This window comes from Anastrepha ludens, chromosome 3 (genome assembly GCF_028408465.1).
Source record: "Anastrepha ludens isolate Willacy chromosome 3, idAnaLude1.1, whole genome shotgun sequence".
NCBI lineage: Eukaryota > Metazoa > Arthropoda > Insecta > Diptera > Tephritidae > Anastrepha > Anastrepha ludens.
Window position 1 is genome coordinate 83,606,118 of NC_071499.1, and position 26,395 is coordinate 83,632,512.

At 35.3% G+C, this 26,395-nt stretch overlaps 1 protein-coding gene across 1 annotated transcript; it reads right to left on the reverse strand.

Annotated features, from left to right (window-relative positions):
- Nucleotides 1-926: 926 nt before the first annotated feature.
- Nucleotides 927-22,698, reverse strand: LOC128858298 (cytochrome P450 306a1). The gene is made up of 7 exons (XM_054094451.1): nt 22,465-22,698; nt 13,414-13,729; nt 12,760-12,908; nt 12,292-12,497; nt 5,195-5,546; nt 4,811-5,120; nt 927-1,414 (listed from the first exon to the last, which is right to left on the reverse strand). Exons 1-7 carry the CDS (start codon nt 22,474-22,476, stop codon nt 1,149-1,151), a joined length of 1,611 nt encoding a protein of 536 aa, XP_053950426.1. The 5' UTR covers nt 22,477-22,698; the 3' UTR covers nt 927-1,148.
- Between the last annotated feature and the right edge of the window lie 3,697 nt (nt 22,699-26,395).

Here is a 26,395-nt window from a genome sequence, read left to right on the forward strand (position 1 = left end):
TCACATTTATTAATTTTCTTGTATATTAAATGCTCGGTGAAAATTGTTCATATAAGTGCGAAAAAGTTGTAACGATTCTTTTTTTTTTTTTTTTGTAAAGATGCTTGTGAGTCTCATTTGTATTTGTGTTTTCAACACATGTCTATTTCTTCACAATATCTGATAGGAGTTGGAGACGATTCGATAATTTAATAACTTTTTGGCCGTTAAATCCGCCACTGCTCACTCTACTCTACCAACAAATTAGCCTCATTGATTGCATCGGCATTACGAACAAGGACGAAAATTTCGATATTATCGAAAATAATATCAGTATTCAAAAAACTTAAGTTAAATCTTACGATTTAAGAAAGCTATGAGCATAAAAAAAATTGCTTAATTTCTCTGGACAACTAAGATTAAGAACGCTGATCGTCGGCTGCAAAAAGTAAATGTATTTATTTATTTTCACATAAATAATAAATTGAAAAAAAAATTTAATTAAAATGAAAGCCACAAACCATTTATTAAAAATCCAAAATTGACTTCAAAAACCAGTCAGAAAAAAACTTTCAAAAACCATAGTATGCCACAGCAGTTTTTGTTTTTAGGTTTTTGCAAACTATATTTAATTATCGATTCTATGTGCCAAATTGCATATTATTTTTATACAAATAATCACTCATTAACTTCGATAAACCTAAGTACATATACAGCGAGAATTATTTAAATTTTAAATAAATTAGAATTCAAACGAGTAGCATAGCAATCTGCTCTACCTTACCACATACAACGAAATATACATACAAACATATATTCATACATATTTCGTACTTTTAATATATTAATTTTATTTTTAATTATTATGTCTTGAATGTATGTATACTTATTAAATATCTTGTTTTTGTTATACTTCTATTCACATTCATACATATATAGTTATGTAAATATCATTTTACAAAATTTAACTCATTAGCATGTTTTATAATGTTTTGTGCAGCAAGAATATCAAAGTTATATGTATGTATTTACATAATTTGTGAAAGAAAAAAATTAAGCAAGCAAAAAAAAAAAGACAAACAAAAACAAAACATGCACATATAAACATTATGAAAAGTATTTGAATACAAAGTACATTAAAGAAAACAAGAAATTTTAGTAAATCCAATTTAAATTGTGTTTGATTTAATATCCGTTTTCACCGGCACATCTTTGTACATTCCCATGTCGTCACTAGCCAGCATATCCTTCATATTACGCATAGGCTTTGCCGTGATCTCATAGTGCAATGGAGCTAATGTTATGCCACTTTCACCCCTCAAGCTCATACCTTCGAACTCCGGCGCCAGCTTGACGTGGAAGTTGCGTATTATATGGCCGGCAAATAGGTAAAGAATCATGCGTGCAAGTTCCTCGCCGGGGCACATGCGCTTTCCTGGTGGAGAGAAAACAAATAATAAACAAAATAAATTGAATAAAATATATAAACTATATTAATTGTATGCGATTTTAGTAAATTGGGTGATCATTAACGAAGCCGCTCAGGCATGGAGTATGTTGGTATGAAAACATTGAATAACTTTGAAAAAACAACTGATTTGTAAAAGTGAGGTATTTTTATTTGGTTGGGTTATTTACAATTTATTAAAACTATTTTTTGAATACAATATCAATCAAGTGGCCACCTTTATTAGCAATCACAAACTGTGATCTTTTTTCTGCGTCTGTTACAACCTTGTCAAGCATTTCGGGTTTTATAGCGTCGATTTCGCGTTGTTTCGGTGCAAAGCGATCCACGGTTGAAATTGTACTGAATTGACGTATCGACAACATGTATGTTGAATAGGGCGGGTCGATTTAAAAATCGCTCATTGCTCTGTGAAAATCGTATTCTAGGGATCAAAATAAGAAACTTTGCCGAAGGAACCATACCTCTAGAACGAATTCTGATGTCCCCCAATTTGGGTCGAACGAAAAATCCCATTTGACCCATTAAGAGTGCTCCAATCGAGTCCAAATGTATGACCGACCCCCACTAACTTTGGACGGCCGATCTACCCATGCCAGTGGCACACCCCCTGGAACTCTCCTGGGGGTTCCACATACAATAATTTCAAAATATCACCATTTTTGGCCTTTACATGAGAAAAGAAACTAAAAAGTTCGACCCAAATTGGGGGACATCAGAATTCGTTTTAGAGGTATGGTTCCTTCGGCAAAGTTTCTTATTTCGATCCCTAGAATATGATTTTCACAGAGCAATGGGCGATTTTTTGCCTGCCCACAAATCGACCCGGCCTAATGTTGAAGTCGATCGGTTGGTATATGACAAAGCTATTCAGGGTTCACATACCGTCATAAAAGATGGCGTTTCTGTATAGCACAGAAACATAAAAAAACTGCGAGAGATGGATGAATATTAAAATCAATATTAATGGCCTTCTTTTCAAACTGCCATCGAGAAATATATATATAATCTGAGAAATTTGTACGCAAATGAGGAATGTAGGTGTAAGGGCTCTTATCTGTCAACTTACACCCTGCTTTGTGTTCGCATAAAGTATCATGTTCCTAAATGCAACCCTGAGATCTTTGACGATGTATCGTGTTCCTAAAAGTATCGTTGATGTTCTCGATACGCAACAAAAAGCAACGAAGTATCATTAAAAAAGCTGTACATGTAGAAAGAAACAAAAAGGCGGAAAACTAAGAAAGGTCAGTTTTAATGAAATTGTTGTTATCATTATAAGATAATTTTATTTAATATTTAATTTTTAATATTCAAAGTTAATAAAATGTTTTAAAACGTATATAGGGTTGCAAGACTTAGGATTACAAAGTATCAATAAGTTAGGTTAGGTTGGAGCGGTTTTCCGCTGGTAAGCCAATTCCGAACAGCAAATGGTTTTTTATTAATAGCTCTTTCAGGGCAGAAATACTCTCAAAGGTTTGTCTTTGCCTGCCGAGGGGCAACCGCTTTTAGAAAACACTTTTTCCATCATTTGAAATTTTGTGTCCAGAGACGTCCGAATGGTAGTCACGCACCAACCTATTCGGCTACGGTGGCTACCTATAATATTGTTACATCGAAATCATAAGGTTTATTACACAAGGTGGCGCAAATTTATCACCCTGGCGGAAAATTTTTAATTTTTGCAAGTGGCGTCATACGTCAATCATATTTGACACTTATGAACTAGACAGCAGCAGTATACAAACAGACAATGGTCCAAAAAAGATTTCTATCACTCGAAATCATATATTTCTATTCACCTAAAGTTATTCACCAAAAGTTATTCAAAAACAAAATTGTATTATTTTTTATAATAATTTAATAATAGTTTGCATTACTTCATATATAATTTTGCGCCTCTTTGCATTTTAAGCCTTACGCCAATATTTTTAGAAAAATTTTAAGATTACCATGAGCTGGACCGATCTCTAAAAATCGCATTATTTTAATTCCGTTGTTAAAATTTGTATGCGCAACTTTTAAGCTTAAATTGTTCTAGTATCATTTCAACTTATTTTTTGGAAATAATTTTATTTATTTAAAGCACCAAAAGTTTAAAGCACCGATAGAAAACCTGCACCTTTTTTGGTGAGGCAACTTAAGCACACAACGGTGTCCTAGCATCCACATAAATTCAAGCTGGTTTCTCTTTGCAACGGATTTTAAGTTCAGTTTAGATTACTGCATAATTTTCGACTAGGTGTGGGTTTTTTAGAGCTTTTAGGGCAGTCTGACTGTCACTGCAGATTCTGATGTGATATCCGCGTCATCTCCACTCAGCATACATAGTCACTATATACGAAATTTGAAGCTTCCCTCCTGGTGCCATCTAGCAGCAGTTGCTGTTTTCAGTCTTAGCGACGCAAGAGAAAAATTATGGGCACATCTACTCCAAGGCCCAACAAACGTGGTCCTGTTGCTTTATGAAGCCAGTAGGAACTGATCTACTATGAACTGTAAAAACCCTGACGTATAATAATTAAGTGACCAGACTGAATTACGAACGAACATTTTTACCACACCAAGGGTCAAGCGATAACTGGAGTAATATTTAGTGTATCTACAAAGTATGAGAAACATTCATAGATAGTCTTACGCTTCGACTTGTTGATTTATTGTAGAACTTTTGCCAAAATATATTCAATTTTGCTTAAACTGTGTGTTTATTGAAAAGAAGACTCAGGAGAGGCTCATATTCTCAGCCGTAGTCCCGCATCTTGAAAATTGAGGAAATTCGGTCATATTGCTTTTCTTTTCTTTTTTGAAAAATGCTACTTTTTCCACTACCTACCTTTTGTGAGCTGGAAATAGCGATATGAGCCTGGAGGGTTTTCGATTGCAGCCTCAAAAAATCGATCTGTTACATACCATGTTTGCAAAAAACATTATTAGATATTAATTGGCTCTCACAACTGTCAGCCAATTAATACCTACTTGACTCTTTTGTGAGTTGTAGTAAAGCATCGATAGTACTCGAAGCGATTCAGACCCTCAGGATTAATATTGGCCAAGCTGTTTTTGAGTTAGAGTCTGACCATAGAAATTTGGATAACAGGATGGACTGCTGCGGAGTTAGCAAAGGTCCCCATTTCAATGATGTTATATTCCTCAAATAAACGAAAAATTATATGTAAAAAGGTGGCAACATTATACGTCGTTAAATAGTCAACAGTCGTTTAATCATCCCAACGAAGTAGTCAACCAAAGATGTCGAAAGTCAAGACACCGAAGTTGTCGAAATTCAAAAGAGTCAAGTTATAAAGTAGCCGCCGAAGTAATAAGTCGGAGAAAAAAACAAAAATGAATTTTCCATCTTACCTGACTGGAATGGCATAAAATCTGGTAGAGTGCGATAGTGATTATCTTCATCCAAAAACCTGCCAGGCCAATAAAGTTCTGGTTCAGGCCATGTCAGTCGACTCATATGTAGCGACCACTGAAGAGGTATAATCATGCAATTTTTCGGTATCAAATGACCATCAATACTGAAGTCCTTTATGGCGCCATGCGGTATACCTAATGGCACAACGGAGCGTATGCGCTGAGTTTCCGATATGTATGCGCGTAATAAGTCACACTGTTCCAGGTGATCCAAATCGAAATCGCTATCGTGTATGTCCTCGAGTTCCTATCACAAAAAAAAAGAAACCATGTAGATATGTAAATCACAAAAAGAAATTTGATAAATGTAAGTAAATTTACCGCTCTTAACTCCTCCTGCAACACTTGATACTTGCACATGTAGATCAAAAACCAGCGCAGTGTTGCCAGCGATGTGTCTAGCCCAGCGCCAAACATATCGGCCAGCAGATGCAGCAGTTGAGCTTGTGTATAATACTCATCGGTTGAGAGACGCTCTGCAGCATTATCAGACAACTCGCGTCGCATACGTTCATCAATGTAATGGTCTAATATATTAAAACTCTCTTCGGTGACAGACTTACGATATTCCCAAGACTTTTCACGTTTCTCAATGAGTTTATTGTAAATTTCATGCGTACGGGCTTTGCCCTCGAGTAGAAAGCGTATGGAGCGTAAATTCCAAGGCAAGAATCTGTTGCGAAATATTAGAAGTGAGAAAAGAAGAGTATATTAATCAATAATAGCAGAAATGTCTAGATTTTGAAGCAACCTAAATGTATATGCCCAACGCATGATTTAGTCAAATAAGAATCGTGTCTTTAAAGTGAATCAAATATATTAGGCATTGTCGTTAATTCTTCTCAAAATTGGTTTATTTGTAGGCATGATAATAAGCAGTACACAGAAAAAACCGTGGAACATTTTTATAAACCAATGTTAGAATTAGTGAAAATACAAAGGAAAGTAAAACGCTTGGGTATTATGGAAGCCACGCATATATAGACGGCGAGAAAGGCCATTGGAGTATTCATGACGTGTAAATCGATACACGGCTATAGTCAGAACAATGATTTCCTATGGGGCAGTAGCTTGGGAGAATCACAATCAGTAATAAACACACTAATAAAGTTAACAAACATATGCGTAACAGGAGCTTGTATGTATGGCTCAATGCAAGTTGTTCTCGAACTCAGGGAACCCAAGGGATTAGAGCTATCCTAAGAGCAATAAAAGTAACTTTTGACTCAGGCGATCAAGAAATTTGATATTCTCGCTGGACTAACCCCTGAGATCTCAATGCCATGAGATATGATGTAACCAGCCAATGAAAAAATTTGCGAAAGTTTATCTAAAACCTTAATGATGAACCATAACATGATAATATGATAAGCGGTACCGGTATATGTACCTTAAACACAATTATAATAACATAAGCAGAGATATTCTTACTGATATCCAGGCTGCCCTCAAGACTCTCAACTCTTTTTAAGTTACAACAAAACTGGTACTGAATTGTCTTGATAAGCTGAAAATATAAAACTAGCAACAGCCAGGGACGTACCCAATGTAATTTGTGGTAGATAGGAATTACTGCGAACAAAGTGACAGAAAAATTAGCCAGGAAGATGCCGGCCTCCTCATTTATAGGTCCAGTAGAGGAAAGACAAAGAAGGTCTTACTGGGACAATCTATCGGATTCATCGCAATCAAAATCAATGATAGGTAGCTTTAACCTAAATCGATTTAAAAACTGTATAGAATTAAGTAGAAATCATCTTAAAATAATCACAGGAGTTGCAACACTGTATTATAGATTGAATTATCATCTTACTAAACTAGGAATATACTTCAATGGAGCTTGCAGATTCTGTAGGAAATCTCAAACACGTGCTCATGTGCTGGCAACGTGTTAAATGGTGATGCATACCTGAGTAAACATATTTTGCCGGAGCAGCAAATAAAACTCAAGAAAATAGAAGAATTGGTAAAATTTATTGAGGAAATTGGGCTTAGAGAAATACAACGCTTCGATCGATTTGCAATTGGACGTAATATAAAGGAACGCTTCACTAGAGCAGTATTTTGCACTGATTTTTCATTGGTTCACTGTACATATTTGAATATACATAAATACTTTTTTGAAATTCATAGCGACTACTAAGCATAGTTTAAGGGGGGAAGCTGGTCTAGAATTTTGAAAAAATCGAAAAATTTTTTTTTGTCTTATAAGGTGCTTTAGGGTCTTAGAAATAATATACCAAATGAGGGATGCCAGCAAAAATGTCTAAATGCCCAAATTTTTCATTCGACGGCAGTGCCTCGCAGGTATGCCCCGAACGCTACTTACAACTTTAAACGCATTTTTCTCGAAATCACTTTTTTTAAACTGGCCGAAGACATAACTCGAACAAATCTTTACCGATTCTTACGAAATTTTGACAAGACATTCGAAATACCTTTCTCCGGAGACGTACGTAGGATTTTTTATTTATATTACATAGTTTTTTTTTTAATCAACAATTTTATGTCGTTCTTTATAGTGAAAATTGTAACTTTTTGTTCAAACGTGCACCATTTCGCGAAAAAACAAAATATCGAAAAAATCCTACGTACGTCTCTTTCTGTTGTTATATAGAAACTAAAAAAAATTTATTTTTTGATCCAGGACAAAAATTAAGGAGTTTACGTCTTCGGCAATGGACCCACTAGAAAAAAAGGCGCCTTAGGAGAACTGCTGGACAGCGGCCATTTTGAAATTAATTCAGACGAAAAATTTTGTATTTGTACCATGAAAGCTATATTATTAAACCTATTTCACAGATTTTCGATTGATTCCTTTGTTGAGTCAAAATAAATTCATAAATTATGCCCATTTTTTGCGCTCTAGACCAGCTTCCCCCCTTAAGGTATTTCTAAAACAAATAAAAAATAAAATGAAACTATTAAAAAATCGTTTTTATTCCACTTAAATAACTCTATACCATAATTTTCAATATTGAATACTTCATTTTACTTTTTGTTTTACCTAGGCCTACGTATAGACCAACTTTTAGAAGAATTGACCGCAATGTTAAGTTAATTTTAAATATTCCGAAATAAGCAATATAGTTTTGATGAACTGGAAAATTAAGTGCCAGATTTTAGCAGAATTAAAATATTAAGTACTCTCAGTAAAAGAGCAAAGAAAATATCTTCAACAGTAAATTAATTTATACAACATTTTTTTTAAACAACTGACCAATATCTGTTGGTCTTACTTTGGTTTAAAATAAAGCTTTACCTATCTACTGGCATTAAAAGTAGTTACAAATGAAGCATATCGGTCGATTGACGGAAGAACGTGATAACAAAATTAAATTATGCAATTTTACACATATAGTTGTTAAGAGCCATATTTTGAACACAAATAGTGAAACCTCAAAGAAGCTAAATGTTTACATATTTCATTTAAAAACAACATCTATGCGCGTCTCAGAAAGACCCTTTATTTCATGATGTGTAACAAAAATTGTAAAACCTTTTTTCTCATTATTGATTTTTTGAGTTAAGGGGACAGATACCTGTAAAATTTCGAAAAAAAAATTTTTTTTCGTAAAATGTTAATATAATCTTTAAGAATATGTCAAAGAATTTTTAGAACGTAAATTTAAGTATTTCCTATATTATTGGTCGTCCACCGTGACGACTCTATTCTTTGCGTTCGAGCGCTGGGAGAGGTTGTATTCAAACTTTAGACGCGTTTTTCTCAAAACTATATTTTTCGAATTGGCGTACACGATAGCTCGAAAAGTTATTGATCGATCTCCCTGAAGTTCTGCACATATCTTTTTTATATTATTATTATTATTATATTACTTTCTATGTGAATTTACAATTTAAAATATTTTTTCGAAAAAAAAATTTTTTCGAAGCAAAAATAGTACGAAAACACGCCCCAAAACTCGTGTTTTTTTTTTGAAGCATTTTATTCCGCGATTTTTTTTCCATTTGTGTTTAATTCATATAGACATTATGACATTAATAAACAAACTCAATTTGGGTTTTTGTATTCAGGTCACTAACGCCGATGCTACAATGCCCGCCGATTGAGAAGTCCCGCTGCGACCATCCTGGAAGGATTGAGTGTACATCCACCATTTTAAATGATTAAAATAAAACAAAATTTTATATCATTTTAATGCATAAAAAAACTGTATACCAAGTTTGAAAAAAATATACTGACTTCTTCATTTTAAATAATTTTAATGAAAATCAGAGAAAATATGGCCCTATACAGATATCTGTCCCCTTAAGATGAGCTTCCAACAAACGAGTGAATGTTGAAATTTATTTAGACACACAGTTCAATTCAAATATAGTTTAACGAACTACAATATAAGTAGCAATCACCCTGCCGGAAGATTTATAATTTTTGCAAATGGTGTTGTGCCTCAATCTTATTTGACACCTATGAACTAAACAGATGCAGTGTATAAACAATCAATGGAGAGTGTAAAGGTCAAAATAAAGTTTTTTATTTAGTAAAAAAGTAAATATTCAAAATTAAATTCAACCAACTGAAATTGAAGAAATAGAAATATAGTGTTATAGTGGACAAAAGTTGGTAAAAACGATTTATACAAATCTCTATTTACTAAACTATTTCCAAACAATCACATCAAATGTTACAAGAAGAATTTAAGTTTAAAAGAAGTGCATCCAAATTAAAAAAAATATATCAACGGAGTCAAAATAATAAGATTTTTAGAGGTACTTTCAAATCGGTCCAGCTCTAATTAATATTAATATATTCCCGAAATATGCAAAAAGACAAGGTGGCGCAAAATTAATCATTTAGTTTGGTTTTTGAATAACTTTTTCACCGAATAAAAAATAATTATTTCGAGTGATGTCAATCTTTATTTTGACCTTTACGCATTTCTATTGCGGTCGCCGTAGCCGAATGGGTTGGTGCGTGACTACCATTCGAAATTCGCAGAGAGAACGTTGGTTCGAATCTCGGTGAAACCAAAATTAATGAAAACATTTTTCTAATAGCGGTCGCCCCTCGACAGGCAATGGCAAACATCCGAGTGTATTTTTGCCATGAAAAACTTCCTTATAAAAAAATATCTGCAGTTCGGAGTCGGCTTGAAACTGTAGGTTTCTCCATTTGTGGAACAACATCAAGACACACACCACAAATAGGAGGAACGTCTCGGCCAAACACCCAAAAGGGGTGTACGCGCCAATTATCTTCTATACTATAAAGGTGAATGTCTGTACGTTGTCCGCGCATCATTACGAAACGATAACACCAAATGACGTAAAAATTTTTATACATTCATATTTTCACCCAATGAAGGTTATAGGCATGTTTTTATGATGGAACTACCTTTCCACAGCCCCCAGGCCGCGCCACCACTCTCATTCGTCACTAATAATCGAATATTTGCTTAAATTTAATTTAAAAAATCTTTGTTTTTCCTATTTCCTACTATTTAAAGCACACTCTAGACGTCATAATCCGCATAAGCTGTTCAACTATGACCCAAATGCAAAGTTCAAAAACGGTTTGAGATAGAAAATTAATAAAAATTATTTTGCTTGATATTTTTCTGATTGGTTGTTTTGATTTTATTCAACGAGGCATAGCAACGGATACCGGGTATTGTAATATTATGGTTATTAATAAAAACTTATTTGCTATGAAATTATTGTTTGTAATTCTTATATATGCATATCCTAAATCCCTCAAAACTACTCCTACGCGAGCGGGGCCGCAGGTTAAAGCTAGTATACAGGTATATATATATTTCTTCTCTGTCTGTATACTACAATTGCCTGTCATAAATTTTGCTCCACCTTAAATGAATGTTTATTATACTCGTGTAATTTTTAATATTATTGTTGTAGATCTAACCTCTTCTGAGAAATTAGACCACATGTAAAAGAATTAAAAAACAGACGATTTAAAAAATGTCTTTGGTGCCACCATTTTTCATATGAATTATAACAGCAAACCACTTTTTATACTTGAATACTAGTATAGGGCCCGCCATCTATCGTTACGGATTTGAACTAGGTATTATTTGAAGAATGGTAACACTTAGCTGTCATCTGATTTGACAGAAAATTAGTTTTATTCTTCCGCTGAACGAAAATGGTTGTGTATACGCTCAAAGAACGCTGGGAAATATTGCCACATTACTTTGAAAATCATGGTAAAGTTGCAGAATGTGTACGAAAATTAAGTACGGCAATGGGAAGAAGAAAAGCACCGAATGAAGCGTAGGTATGTGCGTTACTTTGCGAAAAAAGTAAGAGAAACTGGGTTTCTAATTGACAAACCAACGCGTGACCGACCAAAAACCATGCGTACACCCGAAAATATTGCTGCTGTGGCCGAGAGTGTTCGTGAATCACCAGGAACATCAGTTCACCGTCGTTCTCAACAATTGGACATTTCGGAGACATGATTGAGACGAATTTCGCGTAAAGACCTTGGTATGACGCCGTACAAAGTCCAAGCCAAGAGCCATATGAATGAAGTTGTATTCCATCATTAACCGGAAGGATTGTACTTCAAAATAAAAAGAAACAGTTTGGAAAAATATTGAGTAGTTTCTTTTTTATAGCATTTTTAATTCCGTAAAATTATATGGCGGACCCTGTATAATTACAAAAACCCTCTGAGAGGAAATCTTAGTATGTTTCGTTATATTCTCAAAATAAATTATTATAATTATGGCTTTTTTATTTTTTGACAGCAAGAATAAAAGCTTAGTGCAAATCTCTCAAGAAGACGCTTACGAAAAGTTTTGTATAATTTAAGTAGTAGTCAGGTTTTCTTGCCGAAATAATGATGCATAAATTGATTTCTTGTCAAAGCAGAGTTCTTTTTTCCACTATTTACAAAAAAAAAATCCAAAACAACATACTATCTAGTAGCTTATTTCTTGAGCTTTCTGGATACTTTAAAAAATTTGGCATAAGAAATTCTGTTGAGGGATTGCTTAAGCGGAGATTTAACTTGTTTTACAGATGTGTACGAAGACTTCTGCTGTAATCTATTTTACTCTACATTCAATCAAAATTGTTTCCTTGGTAATAATTTTAATTATTCCATCATATAAAAAGGGTACCACACACGTTAATGTATATTACTACAATAGTTTTGTTAATTTTCAACTGCAATCTCACATATAGAAGAACTAGGTTGCACATTTTTCTGCGACTTCTAAATTTTTACTTGAGCTTTCAAATGCACGAGCGCACAGACGGACAGAAAAATACACACTTTAAATGATTTCTTTTTGTCATTCCAAGCATCCCGGTACTTCAACGTACATGAATTCATAACTGTATTGATTTCGTAAGCCTTAGTGCAGTAATGGGCGCGGGTTTAAAAAACACTGAATTTATATAATAAAGAAAAAAGGTAATAATTACGCTACCTCAACCAAGGCAAGAAATTCACTGCACCTGAGACACCAATCAACTTCAGTCCCTTCTCCTGCAGCTGCTGCAAATATTTCCAGGTGACGTCATCCCGTGCATACTTCACGCCAAACACCAAATCGTTGATGATGTTGCCCAGTGTATGCTGTAGCACGGGATGTGGATCGAAAGGCAAAGGCTTTTTGGAATCACTGCTAAAGGACTGCAAAGAGCAATAAAAAAGAAGGTTGAAATCAAATTAGCAAACATTCACTTTCAATATCACAATGTTGTTGCTTTTCCTACACTGCCTGCCACTTCCAGACGCTTCTTACTCTCGTTTTGGCAAACTTTTGAATTAATTTGAAGCACTAAAGCATCCCAGTCAGACTAAATTTGTCATGTACATCGTTTTTTCTTCACCAACTATCAACTTCTATATAAATATATTTTTGTGTGCATGAATTTGTGTATGTATTAGCTACCTTCAGACATTCCGCAACGCCAATTTTTATTCTCCACTCCATTGATTTACGCGCATTGCATTGCTTTTTTGTCATCCCCAAGTCTTTCAGCCAGTCAATGATGTGCTTACGTTGATTGCGCCACAGCGCTCCTTCAGAGCAGATCAGACCTACAGAGCCAAAAAAAAAAGGAAAAAGCAAACAAAATAACAGCATCAAAGTAGGGATATGAAGGAAATCGAAAGTTACCGTTGCACTAAAATACATACATACATAAATATACTATGCATTTGGTGAGACAATGCAAAAAGAGCACATTTAGTACGCAGCTTATATTAGCACAAGTTCGTTGCTTAAGTCTTTTGTTTTGTCTGCGCGACCAGCAAACGCCAATACATTCATACTTACAAACACACTTATATACAGGGTGGTACAAAATTAATCACCCTATCGGAAGATTTATAATTTTAGCGAATGGCGTCAATAGCAGTCATATTTGTCACTTGTCAACTAGCAGCTGAAGTAAACAAATAGACAAGCAATGGAACGCGTAAAGGTCAAAATAGAGGTTTCCATCATTCAAACAAATTTTTTTTATTTATTATTATTAGTAAAAAAGTTATTCAAACACAAAATTGCATGTTTCATTTGGCGCCACCTTGTATTTGGACTTACCAAAACCGCCCATTATGCCGTGTGTTACATAGAGTGGCGCGCGCGCGGTGAATTCCTCACATTTCAGAAATTCACGCACCGACTTCGCATCCGCCAACACCACTGCATTCACATTACCCAGCCGCAGCGAATAGATTGGTCCATATCTTTTCGCTAATTCTGTCAGAGTCTTGTACGGTTCACGCTTATTGAGAAAAGGTAAATAGCCAAGTATGGGTAAACCCCAAGGTCCGGGCGGGTACTTTCGCGCTCGCCACGCGCGACGTACTTCGCTTATGATGACTAATAGCAACAGGAAGCCCAAGAACTCTGGAAACTGGAAATACAACAACAAAAAACAAAAAAATTAAGAAATAAAATAAATTAGTTGCAACAGTGAGAAATTCATTGAAATTATCGGTAGCAGTGCATCGTCGAAGGAAGTGAAGTTCTTTGGAAATGTGGATGCGCGTACAGTATATATGTAGTGTGTGGATATGCATGTATTTGTATTACAGGTACTATTCCATGTTCCTTCTAGCAAATTCATACTCGTCCATACAAATTTGCACTCAAAAGGCATAAATTCTTAAGCTATGACGCAACCTATTTTTTTAAAGCTATGCCTCATTTAAATTCTTAGAAATATGATATATAACATATACGAATTAGTCGCCACCATAGCCAAGAGAACTGGTGAGTGACTACTATGCAGTATGTATGTTTGTATTTTCTAGTAGCGTTCGTTTGGGCAGGAAATAGCAAATTCCGAGATTATTTATGCCACACAAAAGCTTGTCATAAATAGCAGTTATTAGTAGGAGCCATCCACGTCAAGTTGAATGCCGCAAACTGGAGTAACAGCTAACGCAAGCGCTTAACAAGGGATATCAGAAATTCGCGACTATTTGAAAGCTCATATACAAATTTTAGACTCTTTTGAAGTGATCTTAAAATCACCACCTCTAGTAAATGCGCTGCGTTAAATAACTATAGAAAAGGGGTTTATTGAAAAGTTTTCAAAATTTACTTATTTTTAACTTCATGTTAATAATTTTTTAATGAAAATATGGTTCATTTTTTTTTTTAATTATATGAATCGAAGTTTCGAACTTTGCGCAAATTAGAAAAAATACAACAAAAATGCATCAAAATTTCAGACTTTTTAACCAAAATCTTTAGCAAAATTTCAGATATGCAGTTTTATAACCCATTGAATTTTAACTACTTTGTTTTGCCAGCAGTTTTATGCATTTTCGCCATATAGCCAGTCCCGAACATTGACGCACAATGTCTTGATCTGATACCAGCTGTTCGATCTCTTCATTGTATCTGATTTTGTAAGGTCAAAAAGCTTCCCTAACTCGTCCAACTATCCTTCCTAGGATCTTATGCTCAAAGCGATGAAAGTAGTTCTTTACCTTAGATGTCAGTTTCCATGCTTCGCAGCCATGTGTTGCTACTGATCTTATTAGCGTCCTGTAGATATGTAGCTTACACGACCTCGATAGTCATTTGTTTTTGAAGAAGTTGCAGGAGAGCAAAATAACTTCTTATTGCGCTGTAGTTGATCAAAAATCAATGGGTTAAAAACTTTTATGAATGAACTACATATTCATAAAACATATACAACATTTTTTTTTAATCCATTTATTCAGTTATATCTGTACTTAAAACTAAAACAATTTATTAAGCATGTATGGGAGCACCCAGTGGTGCAGCCATTTCTACAGGTATACATGTGTGTATACCTATGAAATGACTTTTTTTCAATTTCAAACGTTTATTAACAAAAAATGGTTACAAATTTAATCTTAAAAATAAAAGCCATTTTTCCCATCTCTCAGGCGTTTGTGGATGCCGCACCAAAAAAATTGGCCGTCTTTGGCCGCAAACCAATCATCGAGCCATTTTTTGGCTTCTTCGTGAGAATTGAAGCGCTGCTCGGAAAGTGCGTGGCCCATCGATGCAAACAAATGATAATCGAAAGGCGCCAAATCTGGTGAGTAAGCCGCATGCAGGAGCGGTTCCCAATCGTACGTCTCCACCAATTCCCGGGTCGCTCTTGTTCGATGTGACGGTGTATTGTCACATTGTCAGTTCATGCGGCACTCATCTTCCGACCTTTGAAATCATGCCCATGTCTTTCAAACTACTCTGCCATCATTTCTTGCGTTTGACCATCATCTTCATCCAACAATGCTTGCAATTCGGCGTCCTCAAACTTTTTCGGTGGCCAGCCACGGTCCTCGTTCTCCACGCTAAAATCACCACTTCGGATTTTTTCAAACCACCGGAAGCACTGTGCTCTACTTAGAGCATGTCCACCATAAGCTTCTATAAGGATTGGATGAGCTTGAGAAGCGTTTTTCTTCAATTGATAACAGAAAATCAACGATCTCCACTAATCGCAGTTTGAAGCCACGAAATTCGACATTTTTAAGAGCGACAAAAATGCATTGTTGTATGAAACGTAACAAACAATGAACTGAATATTGTTGACAGTTTACTTATAGACATAATAAGTCCATTGTTGAGTTCTTCTGAAATTCTTTAAATTTCTGTGATTAAAGGATTTATGTGTGATTGAAATCTTTTATTAGGACACGTGCCAAGCTTTTTTAGCTTCAGCTGTTGGGAAAAATTTGAGATCACGATGTATTTGGGCATTTGTGATGTAGTATAGTGCGTTTGTAATCATTCTTAGTTTTTGACTGGGATCTTTGGAGCATTTCGATGTTAGAGTTGCCTGCAGTGCCCAGAGTTGTATGCCCATATTGGTTTTAAAATAACTGGGTGAGCATTTACTTTTGAGAGAAACATGAGAATTTCAGTTAATCAACCAGTATAAGTTTCTAAGTTTAATTCCAAGTGCTTTGCGTTTGGTGAAAATGTGCGTTGTTCATGTAAGTTTGCTGTTAAGGTGTATGCAAAGATATTTTGTAACATTACGGACGGGCAAGTGTTTCGTTTGAATGTAAAGGTAACTTGAGCAGATGTGATCTCGTTAGCTTTTATTTTCCAGTCTTTCAGCCATTGAGCTAATTTATCAAGACCTTTCTGGAGTCACCTTGGGGTGAGAATCTATAGCGAGTAGGGCGGTGTCACCTGCAAAAGCTCCGACGATAATTTCTCCTGTGAGTGGTAGATCTTTTGTGCAAAGCAAAGTAAGTAATGGGCCCAATCATTATAAAGCGTTTTTCAGTAAGAGCGCTTCAACTTTTTTTTTTAATAAAACACAAACGGTTTGACTTTTTTAACAAATTTTTTTTTTATTATCGAGTTTAAACATATACATTTAAGTATGAAATTCGATTTCTTTTGCATGACCACCGCGTGCACGTTTTACGAACTCCAATCGTTGAACCCAATTTTCGACCACTCTTTTGCATAAATCGGCCGAAATTCCAGCAATTTCGGGTTCAATATTGGCTCTGAGCTCACAAATCGTCGCCGGCTTGTTACTGTAGACCAATGACTTCACACAACCCCAAAGAAAATAGTCTAGAGGCGTCAAATCACACGAGCGCGGCGGCCATTCGACCGGTCCATTTCTGGAAATAATGCGCTCATCGAACTTACTCTTCAACAAATCAATTGTAGCGTGTGCTGTGTGGCTTGTGGCCCCGTCCTGTTGAAACCACATGTCGTCTAAGTACATACCATTCAATTGTGGCCAAAAATAATCGTTTATCATGTCGCGGTATCGATTTCCATTCACAGTAACGTGGCGATCGTTCTCGTCAACGAAAAAATATGGGCCAATTACGCCGCCGGCATGTAAACCGCACCAAACAGTGATATTTTCGGGATGCAACGGTGCCTCATGAATCACGTGTGGATTGCTTTCTCCCAGTAACGCATATTTTACTTGTTGACAAAGCCATTGAGCCAAAAGTGAACTTCATCACTGAAGACCGTAAAATGGTCGTAATGCTCTTAAAGTAGCAGCAACAGAACGATTATTTTCATAAAAAAATTGCACGATTTGCAATCGTTGCTCAAGTGTGTAGCGTTCCATGATGAAATGTATACTAATGAAGTTTACAAATGACAAGCGAAAAATAAAAAATATTGCGTCGTTCGCCCTCCCTATCGGAAAAAAGTTGAAGCGCATCTATTGAAAAACGCTTTATTACCTTGGGGTCGGATAGCTAAACATTCATAGAGCTCAGACTGTTCTTCGTTTTGGTTAGTGTCGGTCTTTGAGCTAGGACTTGATAAAAGTATAATAATTAATGGGTAGAGTGGGCCTTATTTTGCAGAGTAACCATGATTTACGAGTCTGTGTACCTGTTCGATGGTACCGTGTGTTTTCCTGAAACCGAATTGGTGATTTGGGATCAATTTTCAGTCTTCAATTATGAGTTTCATTCTTTTGAGAAAAGGAGATTCCATACTAAAATTAAATGAGAAACATATCGCCAAGCAATTATTATGAGTCCCTGCGCTATAACTTATAATGCAGTGCATGTGGCATTTTATGTAAAATGGAATATTTTCTGGGATAGATTCTTAAGGTAAGTTAATTTGGCTTGAATTTTGATTCCACACTACTCTACTACGCTAAATTCTTGTATTATCCTTTCGCTATATATTATTTTATAAGCTTGTATTATTCTTTCTTTTCCTTCACATCTTAAATTTTAGAGAATAATATAATTTAATTTTAATTTAATACTCTTCAGATGTTGAGTTCAAATTGTATCAATTCTTAATTTTTTATGCATTATATCGTAATATCATTAGTATTTAATACTGAAATATATCCTGTGGGTGTTGTGTTAGACTAACTAAAAAAACACATATTCATATAGTAAATTTAGAAATTTCAAGCGACGAATGACTACAGGGTTTGACTGAAAAGTAATGAGCCTTCCCGCACGGAGCGTCTGCCAAGCGATCAACCGAATCAGCTGGTGGGGGAAAATAATCGCTGGACCTTCCCCTTCCACTAGAAACCGGTCCCAGTTCGCTGGCAACAGCAGTGCACGCTCTGCGCGTGAAAGCTGTTTTAAAAGTGTGTTAGGATTTTGCAGTGGCGAAAATGCAACGATCGTTGGAGCAACGTAACTCGATCAAATTTTGCGTAAAGCTAAACAGTTTGTACCTCAAGAAAGCACTGTAAACGCGGCATTTTACAAAGAAGTGCTCCTTCGGCTGAAAAGTACCACATTTGGGCCCTTCATCACCACACCGCCTTCCTCTGCACCTCTGCATTGGCCAAAAGGGGGGTTCCGGTGCTTCCCCACCCTCCCTAGAGCCCAGACCTGTCCCCTCCGGACTTCTTCTTGTTCCCGCGCCTGAAAAGAAAGCTGAAGGGGAGGCGTTTCGACTCCATAGAGGCGATCCAAAAAACTGTGACAGCCGAATTGAACGTGATTCCGGTGGATGAGTTTAAAAAATCTTTCCTGCAGTGGAAGCACCGCTACCAGCGGTGTATTGACGCTCAAGGGTCCTATTTTGAAGAATATTAGTTGTATAAGCCAAACGGTTTAATAAAACTGCCCAAAAAAAATAAGCCTCATTACTTTTCAATCAAACCCTGTATACACATATCTCTCTAAAAATTGCTCTTTCAAAGTCATAAATATAAAAACCTATTAATTTATTTATATTTTTTTTATTTCAGCATCTATTCTTTATATAGTTTATCTTTTGAACTAACATACCAGTACAAATTTTGAACTAAGATCCATACTACTCTTTCCCGACGATTTTAACATACTTAATGCGAATCTGAACTTAAAGCATACCAATTACGTTTAGTTTTCGAGGTAATTGAGGTTATGTAACAGTAGGAAATAAAAAAAGAAAACTAGCAAAGAACATCATATTACATTTGTGCATAAGAAATATTAATATTTCTCTATAGGATTCATCCCTTTAACCTTCTAGATGGTCTTTCAAACGTGACGCCTAGATATCAGTAATGAATATTTCCTAGACGGCACCTTTTTTAAAGTCATCTTTGACACTTGTCAAGTGGGCAGATATAAAATTTTGCACAATAGAACAACGCGTTAAAATGATTGAAACGCATTAAGAAGATGATCGATCTTTAAGAACAACGTGTCACAAAATTCGAGATTTCTTTTTTGGGTGAAAGAAGGACTGTGGACATTTTATATATATTTTCATTAAGGGCCGTAGTTTGAGTAAAAATGGTGAAACCTAAAGGAATCGAAAGTTGTACATGTTTTAGTTAAACACAACATCTTCTGAAAGACCCTTCACTTCCGACATACTATTAAGCTATTGTAATTTATATTAAATCGTTAATATTCATCATAATCGCTCAAGAAATAAGAGGAGGGGTAAGTACATACAACTCGAAGAAGGTTTAGTGGGCGCGTAACCGCCTGTGCAGCCTGTATAGTTAGAGGTAACAGTTCAAAAGCAAACAAACTTGTTTTTTTTTTTTTGTCTGTTCGATGTGGCTTGGAGTTTTGGTTTTTTGTTAGACAAATTACTGATAGCGATGCATCGAGTGACACCGGTGTATGCTGTCAAATCGGCATCGCTAATTGGGGTGGCAGGTGAACTAAAGATGGTGTCCCTATTTTTAAAAGGGCGCCTAGTTAGTACCGTTTTCATTGAACAAGTAATATTGTAGATAATTTGTGGGATTCCTGGATATTGTTTGAGCGTTAAACAACTAAATGTGCATCACAAGCATCATTTGCGCTGTCTTCCTTGAAGGAAATGAAATATCGGAACACTTTTAATATATGAAGTTTTTGGAAAATATTCTTTGAGAGAAGAAAGTCTAAACTAACTTAGTTCTATTCCTAAATTAGACTGGTTTTAAGTTCCAGCAAAGCAAAAAGTTAAGCTCTAAGATTCAAGTGAAAAATGTGAAAAAGTGGCTTCCATGTACGGTCTGAAAACAAAAACACACAATATATTTTTCGAAATTACGCCAGATCCAGGCGAACTTTTTTGGGTGCGCCCTAATGAACACCCATACACTCTGACAGACTTGCTTTAGGCGTAAATTAAAAATTTATTTATTCTTTCAAATTTGCCTGAAATTTACATGTAAAATCTCTTACGAATCAATCAGGCTTGGAAAAAAGATTTCGCTTTCAGAAATAAATTTAATCAGTTTATTTATCTCTGAATTCATTTGAATACATAAGCAGTACCTGGGATTATTTGGAATCTCATTTTTGGAAGCCGTAAAAAAGTTCAGAATCGAGAGTAACACTTTTTCACGAGGATACCGGAGTGGAATTGGCTGGAATTTTGTACGGCCGCAATTTTTGTCCGAGCACTCAGGCAGTATTGTCCATTGCACTTAAAGCCAAGAGATAGGACTTAAAGGATAGGGATGAACGAGGTCTCCTCAGCAAACTTGCCAGACTCTTTTATTAATCTTAGCTGTACATCCAGTGGTGTATGTATGTATGTTTAACAAGATGTAAATAGTGGCTCGTTGACGATACTTAAGGTGACTATATTTCGTCCCGTATTTCCCATATTTCGTCTCCTTCTCTGATTGAGAAAGAATTTTGCTACCACGCACCTATCGGTCCTTTTCAGGAAATACTTGGGTGTTTTTAAGGTATCAGAATTGCAAGAATGCAACGTTGTAACGGTTTTCAAGAGATTTATTAATGAGAGCCTTCATGTTTCTGCATGATTGGTTCATTATCAATGCGACACATTATTCTTTATTATTTCATCGCGAGTATCAAAAATCTTTTTGGAACTGAGTTGAACGAAGCTAGGGGGAAAAGTTTCACGAAACTCTATGCTAAAGCATCTAAAATAATTTTCATATCTGAGCTTGGCTTACAATCCTTTTGCCAAGTAATAATTATAAAGATTGCTATATCCAAAGTTTAAAAATTTTGGACTAATGTGAAGAAAGTTCAGAATATATGCACTAAAACTTTGTTCTTCAAATATTGTCTACTCATGAATTATTCTGGCATCGCTTTTCTGTTTCTAACAAAAGTTTAAATTTTTTCTATTATATTTTTATTAATATTAGATTTCATTTACTTACTTGCCCATTTTATTCTGATGGTCATTCAAAGAGTTAGTCAGTCGGAAAATAACTTACTTTCTTCCAGTCACATCTGCATAGTTCGCTATGCTGCGGAACATGGCGAGGCAAGGCATTCTTGAGGTAATTTCTCCGTGCAGCGGAACAGGCGGAGTTTTCTTCACAATAATATAATACATTCTCACTGAGGCATTGCATTCAAATATATAAATAAATATAGAAGCTAATCTCAGTTCTCTCATAAACTTTCTGCTTTAGTTTTTCATTAAATTTCTGTAGCGATAGGGAAGCAGACACAGAAAGAAAAAGTTTAACATTAAAATTTATAAGAAAACCCTCATTAGCTCACAAAAAAGTTCTGCAAGTGGCTTACATACATCATCAGCAGTGTTGATACGAGAAGAGCCGTTGTGCTTGAATCTTAACTACTCGAAAGAAGGGAAGCTGAGAGGAAATGAGATGATTTTCAACTCAACGCCTTCAAAGCAGATATGGCATCATAAGGATCTAAAGTATTACTGAGTACCATCGCTTGGACTCCTATCCTTTATTTACCTTACGAAGCCTACTCGATCGCTGAATTCGCATCATTGCTAGAAGAAACGTATTACTTTACGCATACTAATTCTCGTCAAGCACTTGCTAAACTGACACGAGTAGTTTTTATTCGGAGATACTACCTTGAGAAAGTCTTTCCTAGGTAATTCTTCTAGCAGTTCCCCATAATGTCACTGTAAAGAGTTACTATTTAGAAGGAATTGAAAGATAACTCAGGCATTTCCCAACTAATTTTGTTCACATTGCACCTGAGACCTTCACAACTAGCTATCAGAATGTTTATTCATATTTTAAGGCTGTAAATGCACTACACTCATCCCGAAACCTAAATTTCAGATTGAGTGCGAGTTCCTAACAGAAAGCATGCATGCTTCCAACTTCGCATCGTTCATGTACCAGCTTAGTAATAATTCCGCCGTTAACGGGCTGTCGTTGATTACAAAAATTTAACAAAAAATTATATATGGTTTTTATAAAAAATATTTACAATAGGTACTCACATATGTAAGCATATTTGACTAAATAAGATCTTTTCACTTCAAATATCACAAATAAAAGCAATATAATTTTTTTTTTTTTATATTTCGGTGCTTTTCACATAAATGTTAACTAGAATCGCGTTTAAGTAAAATTTTGTTAGAACTAAACCTCGGTATTAAATATATTTGTTGGAAAGTAGAACAATTTCGTTTCGTACGTTCAGTGCCAATGTTAAGGAATAACTGAAATCGAATCCGAGTTCGTACTAAATTTCAAGCCCATATCCGCAAGAGTAATGTAAATTTCTTAAGGAACTTGGTCCAAAAAAAAATAAAAAAATAAATGTATGCAGGTATCAAAAGTACAAAAGAAAATAATTGAATGAATTGCCTTTAAGTATATTTACATATTTTTGTATGTATGTATGTATGTATGGATGTAACTAAGAATTTATCAGACATGCAAAAAGGCACATACGCATTGGGTACTGGTATCAATTGAATGTATATATATTTATATACAGTTGCGGACATTGAAGTCCAAATGTCTAAACAATTAAGAACTTTACTACTTTTTCAGTCGATTGTTTTCTGGCAATAAGCAGGCTTAGTAATTACGAGGGTTGCCGTTTATATTACACTTAATATTTTTATCAAAAAATTCTGTTCCGTATTTTTTAGCATTTCAGCATTAGTGGGACCAGCATGCATTCAATATATGTAGTACGAAAATTTGGTTGTCAAGAAGATTTCTTCTCATTGGACTCTGCATAATTTGACAATTGTCCAAAAAAGGACTATTGTTGTAGCAACATAAACATTCCCCATACTTACATACGGTGAATGCTGCTGGAGTGACAGTCCATGGCCGGATATAAATCCGGGTCGTTTCGGCAACGTAGGACCGACTGTCTTGGAAACGCCACAAAAAAAAAAGGACTAATGTCGATTGGTGTAGTGAAATGTTGAAGGAATTCAGTCGTGATGGTTCCAAGCACGTCTATGACAGCGTAACAGAGAGAAAATCTCGGATCTATGCATATGAGATGGAAACTATACAGCAATCGACAGTATGTGACGGAAAGAGCATCTCGAAAATAATGGTCGCGTGTTTTTTCAGAAAATCTGGTGATGTGGCAACTGTATCACTACAGAAACTTAATAAAGTCAATACTGAGTGTTACGAGTACACAACCATTTATTTGCCAGAATTATCTGGAGAATTAAGGAAAACCAACCGCCGAAGAAGAGTCATTCTTCACATAGACAATACGAGCACTCGCGTATCGGCACACACAAAGGAGTTTTTGAATACTAAAAATATCGATCCGCCTCACAACTCAATAAAACCACTTTTAGTATTATTTTACTGTGCGTTCAAACCTCGTACTAAGGAAAATCACAGCAAAGCAATTCACGGCAAGTCGACTAGATGTCGCCATAGCCATGCAGTCATTTAAAGCTAATCGTGTAGCTTTCCCTTTATGGAGATTTGACATAAATGACTCAGTAACATGACCTATCAGAAGAATTTTCGGAGCAATCAAAGATCACGGCGAGTGGCGGATAAGATGAAACGACGAGCTAGATCAACTGATAAAGGGCGAAAATGTTAAACGTTTCATAAAAGCGCAGCGGTTAAGAGGGCTGGGTCACATTACAAAAATGGACGGTACGAGGGCGCAGAAGAAAATCGTAGAAGCCAGAGCGTTCAACACTAGAGCACGAGGAAGGCCGAGAACAAGATGGACCGACGAACTAGAGGACGACATCAAGAAACTTAGGATTCAATCGAAATCAGCTAAAATCTTTGATTTCCTACCTCTTATATATGAGTATTCGTAGTATTCAAACGATTAATTTCATTACATTTAATTTTATTTAAGTCTATGATTACAAGAACCTTATAGACTAGATAAATATATTTACTTAAAAGTAATTCTTAAACGTTAGAACAATAAAGAGTTATTATGAATGGTAGGGCGCAATTCTCGAATAGAAAAGAAATCCTAGCATAGCAAAGTCTGGGTCAAGTATTCTGTAGATATTTTTTAACTTAGTAAGCGCCCTCGTAATAGGGGAAAACTAATAGTAGTTTGATTGATTTTTAGTTATGAGATTAATTGGATAGTAAAACCGTAAAGTTTCGTAAGGAACATTAAAGCCAAACTGTTCAAGAACTTCGGCACAATCAACAGAACCACAAATAACATTAACAACAAGCAGACATCAAACACTATAAGGAATAATTGTGAAATATGAAGAGCGTTAGGCAATACGAACTAACGTTTTTTTAATCGTTTAAGTATATTTATATAACAGTCAAACTATGGTCCCCAAACGAAAACGCGGATTTTAATTTAGAGAGAGACAGTAAAGTAAATAATAATTGCATGGTGTAAGAATCATTAAAACTCGAGCTGAATCGACAATACAGTTGAAATGCCTTTGAAATTGGAATTTAGGGTGAGTTAAAACCACACCCAGATCGGAAATTTTACCCATTGTAATACGGAGTAGAGAAAAGGGAACGAGATTTATTGAAAATACATGAAAACACTTTTTTATATTTTTGTCATTGTGATTTATTTTTATTACCCCAGATAGCAACATTATTAACAACCAACTGGAACTTAATAGAATCTAAGTTACTTCAATCAATCATGAACACTTTGAAGACATCAGCATATATTGTAATATATTTATACATAGAGTATTTAAAAAAGTAGCTACAGATCATTTCAATCATTTTGTGTAGAACTTTTGTGTGAATTTGGTAACTGTTTATTCACTTGTTTGGAGCAGCATTCTGAATACCTAAAGAATTTTTGGTGCCCGAGTTTTCTATCTATGATTTCCTTCTTCACGCTTTCAGAAGTTGTCCAACGATCTCGCAATTTGATCCACTCTACAAAACGATCTTCCTTTGCGCAGAGCCTTTTTGTAACTCAAGCATAGTTTTATATGAATGGAATTAAAAGAGGAGATTATATTAGGATTGCGGGGGATTCACACTATCAACGAATCTGAATAGGTTAGTAAAATTCTGGCAGTTTGAATTTTGAAATTACAACTTTTGTGACAAGGAACTTTGGTAATAAATACAACGAGCTTGGACTTTCATATTGTACAATCAAAAAGGCGCGAATTGTTAGTAAACATAGTTTTCAGATATTTACGAAAAAATAATTCAATTTTAACCTGCTTACATTACAAAATTGTATTAAGTATTTAGGAAAAATTTCTATTTTTGCTCTGATTAGTAATAAAGTTTTCACTTTTTTTTGAACGAATTTTTTTCAGAATTTATTTTATTGATTATTTCTTTACATTGAATTTTTACACAACTTCTAATAAACAAAAGGCAAAAACCAATTTTTCCGTACAGTTAGTATAGCTGCCTGAAGTTATCCATATTAAAAAATGGTTGACTTGACGCTTACACTCTTTTTGGGTGTTTGGCTGCGCTCCTGCTCTTATTTGTGATGTCCGTCTAGATGTTGTTCCACAAATTTTATGACACCTCCGAACGGCAAATGGTTTCTTATGAGGAGCTTTTTCATGGCAAAAATACATTTAAAGGTTTGCCATGACCCACCGCAGACCATCGCTATTTATTATAATAAACTTTTTCTATAATTTGATGTTTCGTGTCCGGGGTTTCGACGCGGATATACCGAATGGGAGGTGGCCGCGAATATGGAATTTTGAACTTTTTTTGACCGCAAATTGTTTTTAATTGGGACCGTAGTTCAAGTTATAAGGACATATGTGCAAAAAAAGATGTAGACATTTTAGTTCGATCGGAGCAAAATATATGTCAGAAGCTTACGTTGTCGCGCTTTTCGACTTGTTCTGGATCTTTTTCACCCAAATAACATTTTTTTCAATAGTTCTGCAAATGCTCACAATAAGAATTTGCACTTTTTAGGAAATTGATTTTTTTAGTTTC